The 20,907-nt window shown below is 46.0% G+C and overlaps 2 protein-coding genes across 2 annotated transcripts; one reads left to right on the plus strand and one right to left on the minus strand.

The window, feature by feature from the left end:
• Window positions 1–1,017: 1,017 nt before the first annotated feature.
• LOC133889200 (probable inactive receptor kinase At5g67200) lies at window positions 1,018–5,792 on the minus strand. The gene is made up of 2 exons (XM_062329679.1): window positions 4,172–5,792; window positions 1,018–1,967 (listed from the first exon to the last, which is right to left on the minus strand). Exons 1-2 carry the CDS (start codon window positions 5,652–5,654, stop codon window positions 1,408–1,410), a joined length of 2,043 nt encoding a protein of 680 aa, XP_062185663.1. The 5' UTR covers window positions 5,655–5,792; the 3' UTR covers window positions 1,018–1,407.
• A 12,669-nt stretch (window positions 5,793–18,461) lies between these two features.
• On the plus strand, window positions 18,462–20,378 carry LOC133889672 (protein IRX15-LIKE-like). The gene is made up of 2 exons (XM_062330125.1): window positions 18,462–19,638; window positions 19,864–20,378. Exons 1-2 carry the CDS (start codon window positions 18,691–18,693, stop codon window positions 20,095–20,097), a joined length of 1,182 nt encoding a protein of 393 aa, XP_062186109.1. The 5' UTR covers window positions 18,462–18,690; the 3' UTR covers window positions 20,098–20,378.
• Window positions 20,379–20,907: the final 529 nt, after the last annotated feature.

The following is a 20,907-nucleotide window of genomic DNA, read 5'->3' on the forward strand; positions in this document are numbered from 1 at the left end:
ACATATATGACCTAGTATGGCTATTTTCGCTACACCTCCAAACAGTGACAAGCTTTCAGTATATCTTCCCTTTCTAATTCCTTTTGCAGCAATCTCCAAAAACGCAACCAAAAGATACCCTGAAAAATACCTCCTTCTAGGTTGCGCTTCGCTGCATAACGTTTCGCCTTGTCCATCGAGTCATCATCTCCCAGCGTAAGAATCCGGCAACTGGTGAGTCGCCGAGCAGCCACGATAGAATCTGAAACCATGAATAGATCACCAGAAACCATCTCTTCCTGTGATGTTGCCCCTGTAATACCCACATCAAAGCCATCCAACACCAGTAGCACAACTAAAGCCTCAATCATCTCAGAGTTTTTCATGTTGGTCCTCACCCCGTTTTGCTTGCAAAGGTGCTGCAGTTGTTGTCTTAAGAACTTATTGAGAACCATGTTTCTGGGAACTTGAACAGTGGGAACTTGAACAGCAAGGGAGTAGACATCTTCACTGCCTGTAGCACATCCATACTCGACCGGCGACTTCACACCCTGCACCACCCCTGCGTCCAGCTCGTGGGAGGCACCATTGTCCCGAGCAAACACACCAGTGTCCTCCGGATTGACATCTGAAGGCATGGCCTCAAGCGATTGTGAACCCTGGAACTTGGGCTACTGCATGCAAGCAATAACCTGTGGCTCTGTAATACAATTTTAGACGAAATTTCTATTTTTTTCAGAATGATCTTTTAAGCCTGTAGTTCTTACATAGTTGTAAGTTGTAGTTATATGACATCTAACGTTTTCTTATACACAAGTCACATTTTAAACTTTAACAAAAAAAAAAATCAAGCAACTCTAAAACAAGGAATTTGAATACCTTCAGAATAAATTGCAAGATAACAAATATGGTATTGGAGCTCATTATTCTTACCACTTGATATACATGGTGAGTTTCGGCCACTTTACACATTGGAATGTATTAGGTTCAAAGTTTAACAAAATGGCCCATTCACCATCCCATTCCTGAGTCTAAACATACCGTAAAGATATCTCAGTACTTGGTAATAATAGAATTTAGATCCAGATCATAACTCGACACACTGGTGTGGTCACTTGACTACTATAATGCCTAATAAACTTACACATAACAGACAGGCGCTAAAATTGCTCATGGTAGCAATAGACCAGAACATGCTGGCACTACAGAAATCCTAAAATATGTTACAGAATCCGCAGCTCAAAACAATACCAATCACAGAGATCATGATCCATTGATCCTATTGCCATTCTCCTACACCAGAGTTGATCTTCACTTTGAATTATCCACTACATGGATCCATCCAGCACACATGTAGCCAAGCTCCTACAGTAGCACTGATTGGTCAATTCGAATTATCCACTCGATATGGATCCATCCAGGTAATAACTAGGAATTGCTGGTAAGATCACTGTCATTATCACCAGTTGTATCTGCTTCCTTCACTTCTTGAATCATCTTAAGGACTTGCCAGGCGGTAGGCCGACTTTCTTGTGAGGACCGAATGCAAACAGCGGCTATGTCGACAATCATTGAGATGCGGTCACTGTCCACTCCTTCATCCTCTCTTGCTGATTGGACATACGTTTGAAGATTATTTGCGACCAAAACTGAGTGCTGAAGTGGTGGCTTTCCGCTAAGGAGCTCAAGGAGGAGGACGCCAAAAGCATATATGTCTGATTTTGGAGTTAGCATTCTGTTGGACTTCATGTTTTCTGGCGCTCTATAAGCAGCATCGTCTTTGACTTCTGATGATTCCAGGAGGAATGACAAGCAATTGTCAGTAAGGCAAGCCTCAAAGTCCGAACCGAGCAGAACATTAGAGGACTTGATGTTTCCGTGGACAAGTCGAGACGCTTGATGAATGTAAGCAAGGCCCTGTGCAACATCTTCTGCTATCTTCAGGCATGAAGTCCAGTGAAGTGGTTTTGCCCGTGATGACCTTGAACCTGCAGCTCATCAAAATTGATGGAACTATTAAGCATAGTAGATAATACATCTACTCATACTAATTATCATCAATGCATAAAAGCGTACTTATATCTTGATATCTACTCACTTTAGAAGAGTTTAGTTTAGCTTGTATATCAAACAAGTACAATGGTAATAGCCAAATCAACATAGCGAATGAATACAACCTTCTGTCAGCACAGTTTATATCTCATCTATACATCCCAAAGCACTCAACAATATTATATCACATGTCAACTTTTATAAGCGAGTAAAATGCACTAGCGGTCCTCAAACTTGTTCTGGTGTGTCATTTAGATCCACAAACTCTGAAAATGTATTTCTAGACCATTAATGTTGTCAAACCGTGTCAATCAGGTTCATACCGGCTCAAAGGAGGTCTTGATGCTGACATGGCATGCCACGTGGTGCATGCGTGGCAAAGGCGGAATAGACGTGGCCTCTCTCTCATCTGTCGGCCTCCTCCCTCTCTCTCCCTCTTCCTTCAAACCGCGTACAAAGCTCGGTTGCCGTGTGGACGTCGACGACCTACCAGCCGAAGCTCCCCACGAGAAAAGTTGAGGATGCCCTAGTCCTCCTGCTGCTTGCCGTCTCATAAGACACTCCCGGTTGGAACCCTATCTTCTTCTCCTCTCGATCGTCACTCCCCACCACGAGCTCCACTGCCACCGTCGCAATCCCGCCACCGTGTGCCCTCCTCCGCCACAGCCGCGCTAAGGGAAGCTCGAAGGAGCTCCCTCTCCGTCCCCTCCCTCGAGTTTCCGACTAGATTCGCTTCCTCCCCAGTGAAATCGAGCTCGGCGACCGTCTTCCCCGCCTCGGACCGTCGTCCTCCGCGCCTCATCGTCGACCCGCCACTCTAGCCCTCCTCCAAGCCAAAGAGCCCCACATCGAGCTTTCCCTTTGCCTACGGATCCTCGTGCGTGTCCCCATTTAGCTCGGGTCCATCGCCAACCTGGCCTTCGCCGTGTTGCCACCGGCAAAGCTTGCTTGAGCCGTCAATGGCCGCCGATACTTTCCCTCGTCGTCGGCCGTGCTCCCCTCTCTGCATGTCGTTGTTGAAACCCCAAATCGGTTCCCCATTGTGTGCTGGTGCTCCTAGTACCCTTCCTTGGCCGAGCCCCCCGCTAATCGCCATCGGCGAGTCGGTCAACCGCTGGTCAATGCCACCCCTCACTCACCTGTTTTGATTTTGACTGGAGTCAAAATGTTGAATCGGTCTAGTGGGTCCCGACCCCACAAATCCAGAGAGAGGCTACAGAGATCTAGGTGTAAAAAGGCTTGCAGGCACCACGTGGCATGCCATGTCAACATCAAGACCTCCTCTAAACCGATATGGACCTGATTAACACTGTTTGACAACATTAATGGCCTAGAAATGCATTTTCAGAGGTCGTGGACTTAAATGACACAGCAGGACAAGTTCGAGTACCGCTACTGCATTTTACATGCCACTATCATAAAAGAAGCTCCCAGCTGACCTTGCTAAATGCAGATGCAGTACTAGTGGAGTTAGCCCCAATTTTCTGGTGCTTCAAAAGAGGCCATGAAGTATCAAGTATGTACTTCCCAACAACCGGTCCACTGTAGAGGTTCAACGGGTGTTTTTCATTGCCCGCCAAATTCAATTATATCTCTGCTATTTCCTAATATTGTTACATAATTTATCACCCCAACATCTAGTGAATAAGCAATATCATCCATTATACTCTTGGCAACAATAACTAGTTAGTAAAACATCACATGCAACTTTGTTCTTTGTTTTCCTTTCATGAATCTAAGTAAAATGTTTAGCGTACATGATCTTTACAGGTGACCAGTGGCCACTTATGGATGCATGTATGCTTTGTTTAATGGGTTCAACATAGAAAAAGGTCCAAGGAATCTAAAGCCTCACATATATAGGTCCCATAGAGGCACCCACACCCTGTGCCAGATTTTCACGTGGCCAAGTCTGCTGAATTTCAATTGGTTCCCATGTTGGTACGAAGAATGTCTACTTTGAAAGGGTAATGCTAGCCTAGACCACTAATAATCTTTTGGAGGAGTAGTAGATGTGAAGGCAAATAGCAGAATTTTTCCTAGCACCAAGTAGTTCAGTCTGTCCAAAGCTACTAACAGCTGATAAGATACTCTAATAAAATATCAGCATTCAGATCCTAAGCGAACAATACGGATGTACCATGGATGAGAGAGTAGAGGCTGTCATTGGGCTGGTAGTCGTACACCAGCAGCCGCTCCTCCTTGGCCTGGAAGAATGCCCGGAGCGGCACAAGGTTAGGATGCCGCAGGCGCCCAACGGCATCCATGTGCTGCTCGAACGCCTCAGCTTCCAGCGCCGCCGGGCCAATCTTGGCCGCGTCCAACCTCTTCACAATCACCACGAGCCGGCCGTCGAGCACCGCTTTGTACGTCGTCCCCACGCTCCCGCGGCCGAGCACCTCTGCCGAAGCGCGCATCAGCTGCTCGAGGCTGTAGCTCGCCGCCTCGCCCGCACAGAATGTTAGGCAACCGCTCCGCTCCAGCCGTCGCGCCTTCTCCTCCGGCACCATAATCGCCGCCGTCTCCTCATCGGACACGCACTCCACGTAGCCAATGTCGGCATTGTCCCTGCTCACGTCTGACGCGGCTGCGCTCTTCTTGGAGCTTGCGTACGCCGCCGAGCTCGGGCGCCTCCGCTTCTTGCTCCTCTTCATTGCAATCACGGCGCAAGCGAGAAGCACGGCCAGGAACGCCCCCACGGCAACCGCAACAGCCATCGTGGTCCTCCTCCTCACTTTCTTCGCGCGTGGCTCGGACGAATCCGGCATGCTCAAGCTCTCTCGCTGCGGGCCACTGTCACTCGCGGCAGCGCTCTGCACTGGGGGAGCGGCGGTGCCGTTGTTGCCACCCCCGTGGAAGAAGAGGAGGTGAGATCCGCGGCAGTCGCGGCGCAGGACCTCGCCGCAGAGCCCAGGATTGCCTACGAACGCGGCGGCGCCCATCTGCGTCATGACGGGCGTGACCGGCACGGGCCCGGAGAAGTTGTTGAACGACACGTTCAGCACCTTGAGCGACGACTGGTTCCACGCCGGGAGGGAGCCATTGAAGTGGTTGACGTCGAGGCGGAGGGACGTGAGATGCGGGAACGCGACCTCAATGCCGGGAGGGAGCGCGCCGGAGAGCCTGTTCCCGGAGATGTCGATGGAGCGGAGCCGGCGCAGCGACGCGAGCGAGGCCGGGAAGGGCCCCGAGAAGCGGTTCCCCGCGAGGAAGAGCGCCTTGAGGTTGGCGAGCGGGGAGAGGTCGGGGACGGGGCCGTGGAGCGCGTTGGACTTGAGACTGAGCACGCGGAGCTCGGCGAGCCGGGAGAGCGTGGCGGGCGGGAACGTCCCGTTGAGGCCCGCCGACTCGAGGACGAGGCGGGTGATCTGGCCCGCCGCGCTGCAGGAGACCCCCGGATGGGAGCAGGGGGAGGCGGTCGGGGGGGCGCGCAGGTGGGAGGACGGGTCAGCCTTGGCGAGGAAGGCGGCGAGGAGCGCGGACGGGGCCACGGCTTGGACCGGCGCTGGCGGCGTGGGCTGCGAGTGCGATGCGGCACCGGAGGCGACCCCAGCCGCGGAGGCGGCCGCTGCGATGGCCGCTAGGAGCGGGAGGAGGGGGAGGAGGCGGTGGCGGTGCGGCATTGTGGTGTGGTGTGTTTGGGGGTTTGAGGGTTGGGGTTGGGATTTGGGGAGGTGGTGGACTTCAGTGGAGCGGAGTACTGGAGTGTGGTGGTGCGGTGGGGTGGCCGTGGACTGCTGGCGACGTGAGGGTGAGGGCGGTGTCGGGGAGAGGGGTCGCCGTGGCACGTGGGTGGTCAGTGCGGTTTAGCGCGCCTTTCCCACGTAGCGTACGAACAAAGTCATTAGCCCGGACAACACGCTACAAATCCTCGGTTACCAAACAACTTTTCTTTCAGATGAAAACAAGTCCATCTCAAACTACTTACTATAGCAAAATACAGATCAAACATGCACACGAACGTTGTTTTGGTTTGGTCACAGTCACAGGATGCGAGCTGCAATGAAGAGACACATCGACGGTGCACGTACTTCCATTCGAAACTAATCACAAGACAAACATTCCAGTGAGTAGTACTCGCAAACCCGCTGAAACGGAGCACCTTTGATTTGATTAGCACGGCATGTTTGAAAAAGAGCCGTTGATGCGTGAACACGAAGGCGATGTACTCCAAATCTTACAGACTGCGGGCCCAGGGTACAGTAGCGATCGGGACCCCACAGATATTTAATCTGGCTGGTGGCCCCACGTGACTACCTCCCTTGCTGGTAAAACGATCTCATGTACAAGTAGTATACTTCTGTCGGTAGACGGGAAATCTGCTCTTCTTCTTCCTCCGGCGAGCTGGTGTTTTGTTCTACACTGTAGAGAGGCGTGTCTTTTTAAAAGAAACAGGTTGATTTTATTCGATTAGTAACAAACTTGTATAATCAGAGACCTGAAAATTACATAGTAAAATATACATAGGTCTCGATCAGCAACACCTCAAAGCTTTTTCTAATATCGTTGCCAAGCTGAATCGAATGAGTTGATGTCGATACGTTCATCACCGAAGAGATAAGGCTATTGAAGACTAATAAATTTTTTTAAGCCAACAACAGTAGTGCTATTAGAACACTAAATGAACCGGATCATGTCAGACGAGATAGAATACATCTTCTCTTTTCGAAGAAAATAAAGACAACGACACTATCAAAAACCAACACGACAAGCCAATAGATAAAAAAGAAAAGAAACTCTTGGATTCATCCTCGGTGGAGAAATTAAAAGGGGATAAAAGCACCCTTGGTTTTGTCACTAAATCCATAAAAGAAACTATAAACTAATCTAACAGGTAGACTGGAATGTAAATAAACTACCAACTACAATAATACTAACCAAAAAAGAACAAACCACCCACCTCCATCGAGGCTGGCAAGCCGTCGGGGACGACGGGGCCGACCGAACGCCCATCGCCTCGGTGTTGCCTACTGTAGAGAGGCGAGTTTGGATGGCATTTTTTTTTTTTTTTTGCTGGCCGGCTATGGGCTTCGATCCAAACGCGCCCGTAGTACCACGCATGATGCACCAACAAGTCCAATCTGGGCCTCTAGGCTTCATGTTCTGTTCCCCAAGGCCCACTCGGTGTTACTCTCGCTGAGGCCTCAAACCGGCGGAGCCGAATCATGTGCGTCCTGCCGACCGGTGGGCCGCAGGTCCAGGCAACGAGCGCCACCCACCATGCAACATGCTCGGATTTGCTCATGACTCCCCGTAGCGTCCGACTCCGCCCTGTACTCCATCTGTCAGTCCATCCCGACTTCGGTTCCTCTGAGATTTTTAGTGTGTTTGTTGGTCTGAATTTACTCTATTATCATCCGATACATACTTATAATGTTAACGAAAAACATATTTATTTATTCGTATCTACTATTTTAGTCTAACTCGACAGATATAAATATATGTTTTCAACTTTATCCGGTTGATACATACCGGCCTACTTATTATCATAAAATTATTTTAATACTAACAATTTATCATAATCTTAACTTTTATATTCGCTCAAACCATCTCCGATTCGATCAATTAAACAAAAATTCAACTCAAATTATTAAGACAGATACAACAAATCAAATAATTTTCTTTTCGACGAATATAACTCTGTTTAGCCTGCTAATACAACGAATCAAACATTCTTCACTTTAACGAATATAATTTTACTCAACCTACTTTAAATTATACTATGAACGTCTATAAAAACCCATCTGGTGCATCAAACACAACCTTTATTCATTCCACCTGCCTACGAGCCGCGCACTTCCATTGAACTGTTTGTTAGTCCTGACTGCAGAGCTTACACCCTGACGCGCGGAGGTGGAGCCTACAGATTCATGATGTTTGTGGGTAAAAATTTAAAATTAGACAATATATATGAATGTATTTACCGAAATAGATAATATGTAGTCGTATTTATTAATTTAGCATTTATATTCAGCGCACCGTGTATCAAAAATTCATTTTCGATACACGGTATGTAGAATACGGTATTGTTAACTGTATTGGATACACCGTGTGAAGAAGAAAATGGACTGCATTCGGCACACGATGTGCAAAATACGGGCAACGATGTTGTATTCGGCACACTGTGTACCGAAAATATTTTTTGGTACCAACATAACCGTGTACTGGAAAAGCAAACGTGATATGATAGTATACCGAAAAATTATTTTTTGACATACGATGTGCCGAATACGGCACTGTTGCTCGTATTTGACACATCGTATGTCGAAAATAGATTTTCGGTACACCATGTACCAAAAAGCATTTTCGATACACCGTGCGACAAATATTGATACTAAATTAATAAATATGACTATATATTATCTATTTCGATAAATACATTTATATATATCGTATAATTTTGAACTTTTAGCCCGATATGCGTCGGTGCTGGCTACTGCAACAGGAATGACCCAGGTCTGCCCATGCACGGGCGTCACTGTAAAGGCCGGGATCCATGGAAAGATGCGCTGCTTCACCTGCGCGGTCAGGATTGTTCGGACTGCAAGGCTGCAATCAGAGCAGCTCCGAGCCGAGGACGCACAAAAATCGATTGCTGACGCTGTGCAGGTATTCTACATACCACATGTACGCAATGGTCAGTGACTTCAGTGCGGCGACATCCTGTGTATATTCAAATTCGAAATTTGGTGCGAAGCTAGGTTTATCACACCAGCAGGCACTTGCGGATGCAGCTCCGCATGTTCGGTTGACTGGTTGAGCACTCGGGCCAGCCTCCGCACCTGCAAGTCGAGCGCTCGAGTTCAAACTTGCTGCAAACGCTAATGGATTGTGTTTCTCGTGAGCCAAGCTAAGTAGATGCAAGTCGCTAAGTATATGTGTACGTGTGTGTTTTTTATTTAACTCTCAATTTATCTGAGAGTATAAAAGTGATCTAAAAATTCTAAACGTTTTCATAAGTAAATTAGAGTTGAATAAAAATTTATTTTAATTGATTTGATATAAAAATTGAAGCTAATATTTAATTAAAATTCTAAAAAAATCTATTTTATAACTTTTAGTAATTTTTATATTCAAATAAATTCTCAAAATCAAAAAATCACTAATATTCTTATCATGTGATGTACTAGTTTATAAAAAATATTTCCAACTCTGAATTATTTGATAAAAAATAAGTTTCTTTATAATACAACATATACTTATATAAACAACCAAATACAATATCTACTTAGCCAAGCTAAACACATATAACTAACCAAACAAATCTTATTCTATTTTCTAAATCTAATTCACTAAATACGAGACAGATTGAAACATATAGACAACCAAACGGGCGGGCCCTTAGTGATATTGGAAGACGGTGCCAGAAGTTAGCGAGACAAGAGTCAACAGACGTGTTAATGCCATAAGCTCGTTATATGTTTGCGTCAAGTATTGTATGTTTGTACAGTTCGAGAAAAGGATGCTGTGGGTGTACTTTGTAGTTTTTTTTTTCTGGCAATTCTTTTAGCTCGGCATGAAAACGCTGTTTATTGTTTTCGCACATGAGACATTAGAGCATCTCCAATCGAATCCGTATTCCATCTTCTACCTTATTTTTTAGCCACAAATGCTCCAAACATCTCTTCAATCGGTCCTTCATCTGGCTCTCTATTTTTGAGAAATCCCTACTTTACATCCTTCACTCCTCAGATGTAGAGAGTGGCTACTGACTCCCTATCCCTCAACGACCTTGTCTTTACGCCACCACGGATGCCACGGACATCTCCTTCGTGCCAGGTATACCTTCTCCCCCCACCCCTGTCCTATCGCAGACCATGTCGCTAGCTACTCCGCTTGCCCCTCACCACTGGCTCCTCCGTTGCCTTACCCCTGGCCCCTAATGTCAAACCTTTGTATACCTTGGTCGCCCACGCCGTCGGCCCCCTAGGCTATTCGCGTTGCCACCTTCGCTCCTCCAATGTCCCCGCCCCCTAGATCTGAGCGAGAGAGGGCTAGGGGAGAGGAAGACCGATTGAGAGAGAGGGTCGGGACAGAGGAAGATCAACTAGAGAGAGAAAGAGTCTGGCTGGGTGAGCTGAAGATGGAGGTCGGCTGGGAGAGAAGAAGATGGAGGGCTGGTAGAATTAATTTGGTATTTACATGATAGCAGTAAAATATGGATAAGTCAAATATGGAGATCAAATTTAAAAGGTTGATTGGAGTGTATAGAGAAATAAGAGATCATGCTAGATAAAAAGAATCCTGTATAAAAATATAGATGATCAAATATAGAGGTCCAATTAGAGAGGTTCTTACAGCCAAATTCTTTTTCTTTTTCTAAAAAGGCCACGGAGTTCAGCTAGCATACTGCACCTGCACGGCTTATGAGTGAGAGTGAGGCTCCAGGCCGAACTGATGGCTCAGTCGTATTACTGCCAGCTTTTGCCTCTGCCGCAATCCGTCTCTGAGAATATATGTACTTCACGTTATGCTCGGGGACGGGATACTCTAACGTACTATATGTCCGTTAACGAGTAAGGTCCAAAATCATATGTCCGTCTCTGAGAATATATGTACTTCACGTTATGTAACAGCCGTGTAGTATGTGAGAAGATCTCATCTAGCTCAATGATGTCTGCCCGGCCGGTAGCTCAATGCCACGGCCGACGAATGATCACTTTGCTGTCCAATACGAACCGTACTCCATCGCCGGGGCCAATACAACTTCCAGCGGATTTCGGTTGTTGTTTAACCGAATAGGCTCGAATTGGTCCATGCCGAACTCCAGTTCGAATTGATCGAATCAGGTTCGAATAAGCTCTACTGCTGCTGCTTGTTGCTCGGTTACACATTTACGATCCTTCGTACCCGTACGACAATTCGCTGATTTCTACCCCAGACGATGACCGAACATTCTCTGTCAAAATTAAATCGGAGTCGTTGCAGAGAAAGAGATGATGCAACCAACTTTCAGCTATTAAGAATTTATCTAACACATTACCTTTGTTGGATTTAGTTACGTATCGAAAATTGACGGTAGAGAAGCACCACTTAAAAATTAAAGAGTTTCTTACCTATCAAATTAGCCTTTTGAATTGAATTAGCTCGGAATCTTTATCATAATTTTAGTTTGGCCTGTACGTATATCAGACCCATTAAAATTTAAGCCAAGAGTGTCGGCTTGTGGGTATACTCACTTGGGTTAGAATGCTGCGCACTCTAACACCGCTTTCCTCGTCATCAGTTGCTTAATTGTATGTCAAACACATGTGCTTCAAATCGTAGCACCTGCTAGGCCTAGGCCTAGACCTAGAGAGTCCTTCCTATTTTTAATGCATGTGATGGAATAGTGCTGCCTGAACCCTGACGTGAAGGAGCACCTGACTGATGTGGTTTTCTGTTGCGTGCAGAAGCAGCAGAATTGCTGGTCAAGAAAAGGTTGAGCGGCGCAATTAGTCAAGCATACGGGGGCCAAGTTAGGTGACCTACTGGGCCTTTTTGGGCTTACCAACCGGACTCCAGCTAAGGCATCCCGTCTACAACGATATTGCAACATGGCTGAACCACGAAAATGGATGAGTTTTTTTTTCCCCTTTCCGTGATACAAAATTCAGGAGTATCGATTTTTTTTTTCACGAAAGAGAGAGCTTTAAAGAAATTAAGGAGTGATATTACAAGGTTGGGCACTAGCTTTCTCTTGACTCATAAAGAAATCAACACACTCTCCACTAATAAAATGTCTAATAGACTCAGGACTATCACCAAACATAACCCGACTCTGATTAGACCTAATCGCTAACTGCGCCAACTCATACGTAACTTTATTCTATTCCCTCCCAATCTTCCTGATGATTAAGCTCTGAAGTTGTCGTCCAGCATGTATGGCTTCCTAGATCAAACGTGCAACAAGCGAACGATTCGGGATCCCTGCCTAAAGTTTTGCAACAATCGTGGCGCAGTCGGATTCAAGGATCATGTTCCGTTGTGGCCACTTGGATGCTTGCCGAAGACCTTCAAGACATGTTGCGACCTTCGCCTCTTCAGCATCTCTACAATAAAACAGAACTCGCCAAGCAGTTAGCATTGGACGCCCTTTATGATCACGGATAGCTACTCCAACCGCAATAGCTCCAGTCTTCTCAAAGAAAGCACCATCCACGTTGATTGTGAAAACGTCCTCCTCAGTAGGAGGATTCCACCTCATATCACGCCCAATTACAAAGTACCCATCATTCCTCCTACCCACAAGCAACAAGCATTGTTTACCCTTGACATCATTTAGCAAGCTATGTTCTTGCTAGAAGAAGATTCTTCTGGCAAGGGGTAGGACAAAAAAGAAATATCAATTGGTTGCATGGCAAAAAAATTACAGACCTAAAGTGAGGAGGTTTTGGCATTAAAGACTTGAACAAAATGAATTATACTTTGTTATGTAAGTGGTGGTGGAAATTGGAGAAAAATGAGGGAATGTGGTAGTCTATTGTCAAGAAAAGGTATCTTTCAAATACCTCTGTCCCTCTTGTGAAACACAAACCGGATGATTCTCCATGTTAGTCTGACTTAATAAAAGTGAAGCCTCTCTACCTTCAAGGTAGAAGGATTTTAATTGGTAACAGGAGGAAGGATAGATTCTGGGAGAATGCTTGTATCCAGAAAGAACCTTTAGCTAGCTTGTTTCCTATCCTATACAACATTTGTTTGGATAAAAATATTTCTATCTCTGATGTTCTTATGAGCTAGTGGAACATTTCCTTTCGAAGATGGCTTCCTATAGAGTTACAAAATAAGTGGAATACTATTAAAAATTGGACCTCCTCTATTCATCTGAATGACTTAGAGGATGAGATTATCCGGAGTCTGTGTTATAAAGGCAAATACTCAATCAAATCTATGTATGTTTGGTTGATGAGAGAGTCTCTTAAACAGCCTTACAAACATATCTGGAAATAAAAAAAATCCTGAAAGAACTAAGATATTCATGTGGCTTCTTGAACAGAATTCTATTCTGACTAAGGATAACATGATGAAAAGGCGGTAGGTTGTTGATGGTACTTGCTACTTCTGTACTCAACCTGAAAGTAGTAGGCACCTCTTTTTTCTATGCTCTATTGCTAAAGCTGTGTGGAATGTTGTTGCCATCTGGATTGGGGCTAATATCATCCCAAGTTCTATTCAACAATATTGTCGGTGTATCAGGAACCGGGGGTCCCTGAGTCTCGAGGCCTGGCCAGCCATCAGCCACATGGCGCCACCCCACGAGGTCCCTCCTAAATGATGAGAAAAGTTCAAGTCCCGGGAAGAAAGTGCTCGGGGCCACAGTCACTGGTCCCCGAGCACCCCAGTTCCCCGATGATCCACAGAGTCTAAGTGCCGGGAAGAAAGTGCTCGGGGAGGTGCCCGGTCACCCCCGAGCACCCTAGTCCCCCGATGATCAGAAGAGCTAAGTTCCGGGAGAGAGTGCTCGGGGCTGCGTGCGGCAGCTCTCGAACGCTCGGTTCCCCGAGGATCCGCGTAAGAGTTCTCGGAAGAGAGTGCTCGGGGCGGCACGTGGCAGCCCCCAAGCACTCGGTTCCCCGGAGGGTCGAGCAAGAGTGCTCGGGAGAGGGTGCTCGGAGAGGTGAACAGTACCCCCGAGCACCCGGTACCCCGAGGACAAGGATAGGCATTCTCGAGAGAGAGTGCTCGGGGAGGTGAACAGTACCCCCGAGCACTCGGTGCCCCGACGACCCAGAAAGGCCCCCGAGGGGCCCGCCGATGAGGTGTCAATCAGTCAGAGGTCTGAGGCCGCATTTAATGAGCGTGCGTGGACTGACATCTCCAACTGCTCCGGTCGCGGTGTCAGTCCCTGCCATGTTTTGGCAGAGAAGCGTGGGGCTATTAATTGCACAGGTCCCATCCCGTATCATCCGGCTTGTCTCGGGATAACATCGCAAGGATCAAGATGTTCCGTCTGCCGCCCTGCTGTGGCAGAGGAACAAGACAAGGCGGGCACACCGGGTTGCTCTGCGACTGCCCGGTGGGCCCTTTCCACGGCGCCCGTTGCCAGGGCGTCTATGGTGACAGGTGACCGGGCGTGCGGTGTTTTTTTCACCCCCGGTCACTTCACCCAGAAGAAATGATGACGCCTTTCCCAGTCATGGCGTCTTGGAACTTGTGCCCCCCTCCTTCCCGTTCGGGGCATGTCTCAGCCGGTGAGTACAAAAAGAGCCGGCAACACAGAAGAGAAATGAATCGAAGCATCCCAACATCCGAACACAACTGACAATCCAACAAGAGATCGCAAGCACCCAAGCATCAAGAACCGAACCATAGACGAACACAAGGCACAAGGGACAGTCTCTGCCGAAGAACAAGGAGCCTCAAGCTCTTAGTTAGGCCAATATTCTTGTAACCAGCAACATCCTTAAGGGACTTCATCAGGACAGTTATCGCATCCATACAGGAGTAGGGTATTACACCCCCGTGCGGCCCGAACCTGTCTAAATTCTGGTGCATTTACTTCTTTTTACACTAGGTCGATCACCCCCACCACCGGCCGTTGCATTTACTCTCATTCATTTCTCCGACGAACTTATTCAGGATCATCCTCCGGCCGAATCTCTAAAAAGGGGGTCTCTCGGGATCCCTGCGACAGGAGTTAATCCTCCGACAAACATTATGACTGGATGTCAGATTATGTTAAAGCAAATAAGAGTTTCTATTCTATGGGTTTTCTGCTATATGGAAGGCTCAGAATAAGGCTTTTGTTGTTAAGAAGCTAATCCAACATCCTAATGAGATCATTGTGCATGCTTGTTCTTTGTTAAATTTTGACATCCTAATGAGATCATTGTGCATGCTTGTTCTTTGTTAAATTTTTGGGCAGAATATCTCAAGGATATGACCAAGGAAGAGCTGACTCGTGGTGCTCAAAACCTGCTCTAGAATGGTCCTGACCTGAAGGATTGTCTCCTTATCTTGGGCTTCATTCAACAGAAGCAAACATTTGCTTGGACATAGGACCTGGCATGTGCATCTCTCAAAGGTACACAACAATTGCATGACATTATGAGCTTGCTCCTCATTTGCTTGGAAAAATAGTAGGTTGTCATCTACAAAAAGAAGATGCGACACACTCGGCGCTCGATGACACACATGCAGCCCTTCTAACTGACAGGTATTCTCATAGTGCTTAATAAGAACTGATAATCCTTTTGCTACTAAGCTAAAGAGGTAGGGTGAAAGTGGATCACCTTGTTGTAAACCACGAGATGAGGAGGAGGGATGTGTCAAAACCCCCATTAAAGCGCATTGAGTAGCGAACAGTGGAGACACAAGTCATAACCCACTGCACCCACTTCATTTAAAGCCCAACTTCACCATTAGCTTTTGCAAAAAAAAACCCCAATCAACGTGGTCAAACGCCTTCATTAGATCCAACTTATAAGCACCAGACTCCTTTCTATCAGCAACACCCTTTTGTATAGCATGTATATACTCAAAAGCAATTAAAGCATTATCCGGTATCATTCTTCGAGACACGAAGGCACTTTGCTCAGGAGAAATAATGTTGCTTAAGATAGGCCTCGGCTTGTTAACTAAGCACTTCAAGATGATTTTATAAATAACATTACATAAGCTTATGGGTCGGAAATCCTTTAGCTCTTCCGGATTTGGAGCTTCCAGGATGAGGACAACGACAGTGTCATTGATACAAGCCGGTAAGCTAACATCAGGAAAAAAATTCCTGAATTGCAGCTATTACACCTTCTTTAACCACTTCCCAATGCCTTTGAAAGAACCAAGCAGGAAAACCATTTGGACTTGGCGCCTTTAGAGGCCTCATTTGAAACAATGTGTCTGAGATTTCCTCATCTGAAAACTCTACACATAAGGTTGTATTAATGTCATCTGTTATCTTTGTATCTACCAAATTCAGCAATTCAGAGGGATCAACACTAGGATCAGTTGTGTAAAGGTTCTTAAAAAAATCAGATGCCATGATCTTTAACTGTTCAGGATCTTTACACCAATTACCATAAGCCACCTTGAGTTTGCTTATGTTATTCTTCCAGGCCCGCCAGACAGCTTGACGATGAAAATATTTTGTATTTTAGTCGCCTTCTCTTAACCATGCAATCCGGGATTGTTGAAGCCACATCATTTCCTCCCTATACAGAAGTTCACCCATTCTGTCCGTGACAGCACGTAAATCTGCTCCAGAACAATTGAGGTCTCTCTTCATCTCTTGTAACTTGGTCCTTAGCTCTTCAAGTTCTCTGGCCAGAGACCCAAAGTTCTTCTTGCTCCACTAACGTAATACGCGTTTAACATGATGTAAGGCCAAAGCAACGCCACCCAAACCATGTCGATATGGTGCAATACACCAAGCCTCCTTAATCTCTACAGCAAGAGACTCCAATCTTCCCCACATAATCTTGTACCGAAAGATACATGTTTTATGATGTTCGCAACTTTCCTTTTTGAAATCCAGCAAAATCGGACAATGATCAGACGTTGGCGACACAAGATGGTGCAAGGTCACATCTTCAAAAAGATCACGCCATTGAGTATCCGCCACAGCGCTATCCAATCTAATCTTAACATTTGCATGACCATCCCTTCCATTATCATATGTAAAAGGTAGGTCAACAAAACCTAAATCCATAAGGTCATAATCCGATAAAGCGTCACAGAAACTCTTCGATTGTCTTTCCAGCCGCAGACTAGCTGAGAAATGTTCATAGTCGCACAGAGCTTCATCGAAATCTCCTATAAAAGGGAGTATCGATTGTTAACGAATGGTACATGATTCCCTAACTTAGATCAAGGGCGATTTGAAATGGAAGAATTCCAAAAAAAAAAACAAAATTAGATGCTATGTATTTTTTTATGTGAAACTTGGAAGATTATGCATGTTTAGTACAAGGATAATTAGGCACGCTAAAAAGGAAGAAAAGTACGTAAGTACTGAGCCGTGCCCTCAGCGTGACACAAGCCGATCTGTGACGAGTGTCCCATACTACCTCCATATGCATTACACATCGAATGATGAGCTACACCATACAGTCACATGATCACAAAATCATATGATGACCAACGATAATATGAATTTATTTTTCTATAAAAAAGCTTCATTAAATATTATCGTCATAGCAAAGAGATAACAATAATATAAGTAAACCTAAAATAATTGATCTTTCAATCTAAAATAAATATCTCTTAAGTAAATGGTTATTTAAACTCCTCGGTGAAGATGGAGTTTAGCAACAACTACTCAAGAATAAATACTTAAAGAGCAAAAGCCTAATACAGGTGGATGGTAAACCAGGAGATTCTCACTTCTGGAGTAGATTAATGAAAGTCAAACATGAATTTATATAGTGGGGTACATTCCAAATAGGGGATGGATCCCAAATAAAATTCTAGGAAGATAAATGGTTAGGCTCTACACCTCTTCGTGAATAATATCCTTCTCCGTATCAGATTGTAAGGAACAAAAATACCACAATACCGAAAGTAATGAGCATTATACCTCTTCACATATCCTTTCTCAGACCAATTATAGGAGATAAATTGGTAGCTTGACATGATTTAGTGTCTAAGTTAGTCAATATACACCTCACCGATGAAAGTGATGTTTTAAATGGGACTTACATACTAGAGGATAATTTTTAGTCCGATCTATGTATTAGCAAATAACTAATAATGGTATTTGCTTTCCCAATAGCTTTTTTGGCATCTGAAACTCTCTATAAAGATCAAGATTTTTCTTGAAAACATACAACAAGGAGTGATCTTGATTAAAGATAATTTAATAAAACATAATTGGAACGGTGATTTGAATTGTAGCTTATGTAATTAATGTGAAAGCATATAACACTTGTTCTTTGATTGTTATTTTGCTAAATTCATTTGACGTGTTACCAAAATTACTCTTAAGATTGACACACCGTAGAGTATTAGTCATATGATAGGCGGATAGATTAAGGTCGTTGAGCATAAACAGAAGAATGCCATTTTTATAAGGATAGTTATCCTATGTTAGGTAATATGGCTATATCGAAATCATATCACTTTAAAAAAAACCAATCAGAACTTTTTTACAGGGTATTTTTCAGAAGAACTATTGACTAAGGCACTAGAGTCTATTACAGACATGACCACTGTACGCACGTCGTGCCAAAAGTTAGAAGTATTTGTGATTGATACCTTCGTCAAGAATGAGTGGCTTTTTAGTAATAGGTATGTGATAGCTGATTTAATATAATACAATTTATTTTCATTTTCTCATTCGGAATGCTGTTTTTTTTACAACAATGATATAATAATAAATTGGATCGTGTGCATTAAAGAATGCAGAGAAAGAAAATTATTTCCTTTATGTAAAAAACGATAATATAAGTGCCCAGCCAAAAGATGAAGCGCTTTGATCCCCACTAACAACGTGCCGCGACCTAACGCGGTAGATTTGGAACCAACGAGTCAAGCAAGGACGCAGCAACGACAACTAATCAGCCACTGACAGCTCAATTACAAAGCTCGATCCCCTCACTCGCTTCCTACTCCTTAATCCAGCTGACCAGCTCGCAGCTGGGCCGAAGTCCCCATCCCTGCCCGATTCCCTCCTCGCCAACGCCGAGTCCAGCCCGCCCCGCGTCTGCTTCCGCGGAAATCATCGTGAAATCGAGCGAAAACATGCGAGAAAGCGTGAAGTCTATGGGCAGCCGCGACAAGCTCTCGGCGGCGGCCGCGGCGTCGAGCTACCGGCGAGTCCTCTTGGTCGTCTTCGCCTCCTGCTTCGCCTTCGCCACCTACCTCACATTCCTCTACACCACCCCCCACTTCACATCCTCGACCGGCTCGAGCTCGGGGTCGGCCTCCTCCGGCTCCCGCGGCGGGGGCTCGGGGTCCGCCCTCCCGCTCCCGGTGTTCGACGCGCTGGTGCACTACGCCTCCACCTCAAACGCCACCCACCGCATGACCGACACGGACATCCGCGCCATCGCCGCCGTGCTCAAGGTGCGCGCGCCCTGCAACCTCCTCATCTTCGGCCTGAGCGCCGAGTCCCCGCTCTGGCTCGCGCTCAACCACGGCGGCCGCACCGTCTTCCTCGACGAGAACGAGTTCTACGTGAAGTACCTCGAGCCACGCCACCCGGGGCTCGAGGCCTACGACGTCTCCTACACCACCAAGGTCCGCGACTTCCGGGACCTCCTCGAGGCCGCGCGGGCGTCGCGCGCCAAGGAGTGCCGCCCCGTGCAGAACCTACTCTTCTCCGAGTGCCGCCTCGCCATCAACGACCTGCCCAACGACCTCTACGACGTCGCCTGGGACATGGTACTCATCGACGGGCCGTCCGGGTGGAATCCGACCTCGCCGGGCCGGATGCCGTCCATCTTCACCACCGCCGTGCTGACCCGCTCCGGCGCCACGGCGGCCAAAGGCCCCACCGACGTGCTGGTGCACGATTTCCAGTTCGAGGTGGAGCAGGTCCTCAGTAAGGAGTTCCTCTGCGAAGAGAACCGCTTGGCCGGCAGCGGCACCCCGTCGCTCGGCCACTTCGTGATCCGCCCGGGCGGCCCGCGCGACGCCTTCTGCGCCGGCCAGCAGAGCTCAATCACATCGGAAGAGAAGACCCTGCAAGTATAGTCAACCTTTCCACGGAATCATTAGCCTTCTCTCTTCTCTCTGGGCTAATTCTCACAATCTCACCTGTTTTTATTTTTATTTTCTTGCATATATGTTTGTTATTTTGGAGGCAATAATTGTAACAAAAACAGGCCTGATAATATGATTGCCTAGATCACAAAAGAAAACGAGGGAAAGAAAAGAGAAGTGATAATGGAAATATGGCTTTACACTTCACAGAGTTCGCATCATCGCACTGGGGAAAAAGATGTGGTCTTGTACTGGCAAATGAAATCTGATGAGGAGGACGATTTTTTAGCTGGTGGGGAGATGCCGATGGCAGCAGGCAGGATCAGCATGATCGGTGGTTGGATCCATCCATTGTCTTCTCTTTTTCATTTCTCCCTGCTCGGTTGCGTGCTTTGCTTGACGGTGCCAGGCGGTAAAGCGGATCAGCTCGTCTTGCTAGCCTGATCGATCTGATGCGCATGTGTTCATCCGTTTGGATCAATGTCATGGAGTCACCAGATCCAAGACAGAGGTGCCGTCGCAAGTAATGGGCAATGGGCTGGTGCGCGCTTGTATCCGTGCATGCTCCGCCCGTCGTTCCGTTAAAGTGTGTGTTTGTTTTTCCGCATCTTCTCATTCTGGCTTAGCGCATACATATGATCTGTAAAATAAGGTTACATAGTTTCATGTATCTACAGTTGCAGTTTGGTCAAAAGAATACAAATATAAAGTTTCATCTTAACTTATGAGCTTTACTTCGTAGCATGCCCATTTATACAGGTGGGTTCACTTGTTACTGTCATAAGATTATTTTTATACAAATAACTAATTAAAATTTTAACTCTGATATCTACTCATACGGTATCAGATTTAGTCAACTAAATAGAAATTCAGCTCGATAAGCCAAGATGTTTTTAATGAAGTTTGTCTAATCCTATATCATCACGCATGACTACAGACATTCCTCCATATATTCTATTTATGTTAATTCGGTTACACGAAGATATCCAATATTTATACGTTTGAAAATACAAAATCCATTATAACTCTGTTCCTAGTTCTCAACTAATTACAATCAAGTCTCCCTCTATATATATAACCGATATGTACATGTGTCCTAATGGTGGACAGACGAATTGAAACGCACGTTAACCAGCAAAACTTTTTTCCTCAACAATATGTCTTGATGATGAAAGACCACGTTGTACGCTGCTGAATAATTGGCATGGCCGATTGGCCGCTGCGGTAAGCCGTCAGATCAGATCATCGGATGTG

This window comes from Phragmites australis, chromosome 13 (genome assembly GCF_958298935.1).
Source record: "Phragmites australis chromosome 13, lpPhrAust1.1, whole genome shotgun sequence".
Classification (NCBI taxonomy): Eukaryota; Viridiplantae; Streptophyta; class Magnoliopsida; order Poales; family Poaceae; genus Phragmites; species Phragmites australis.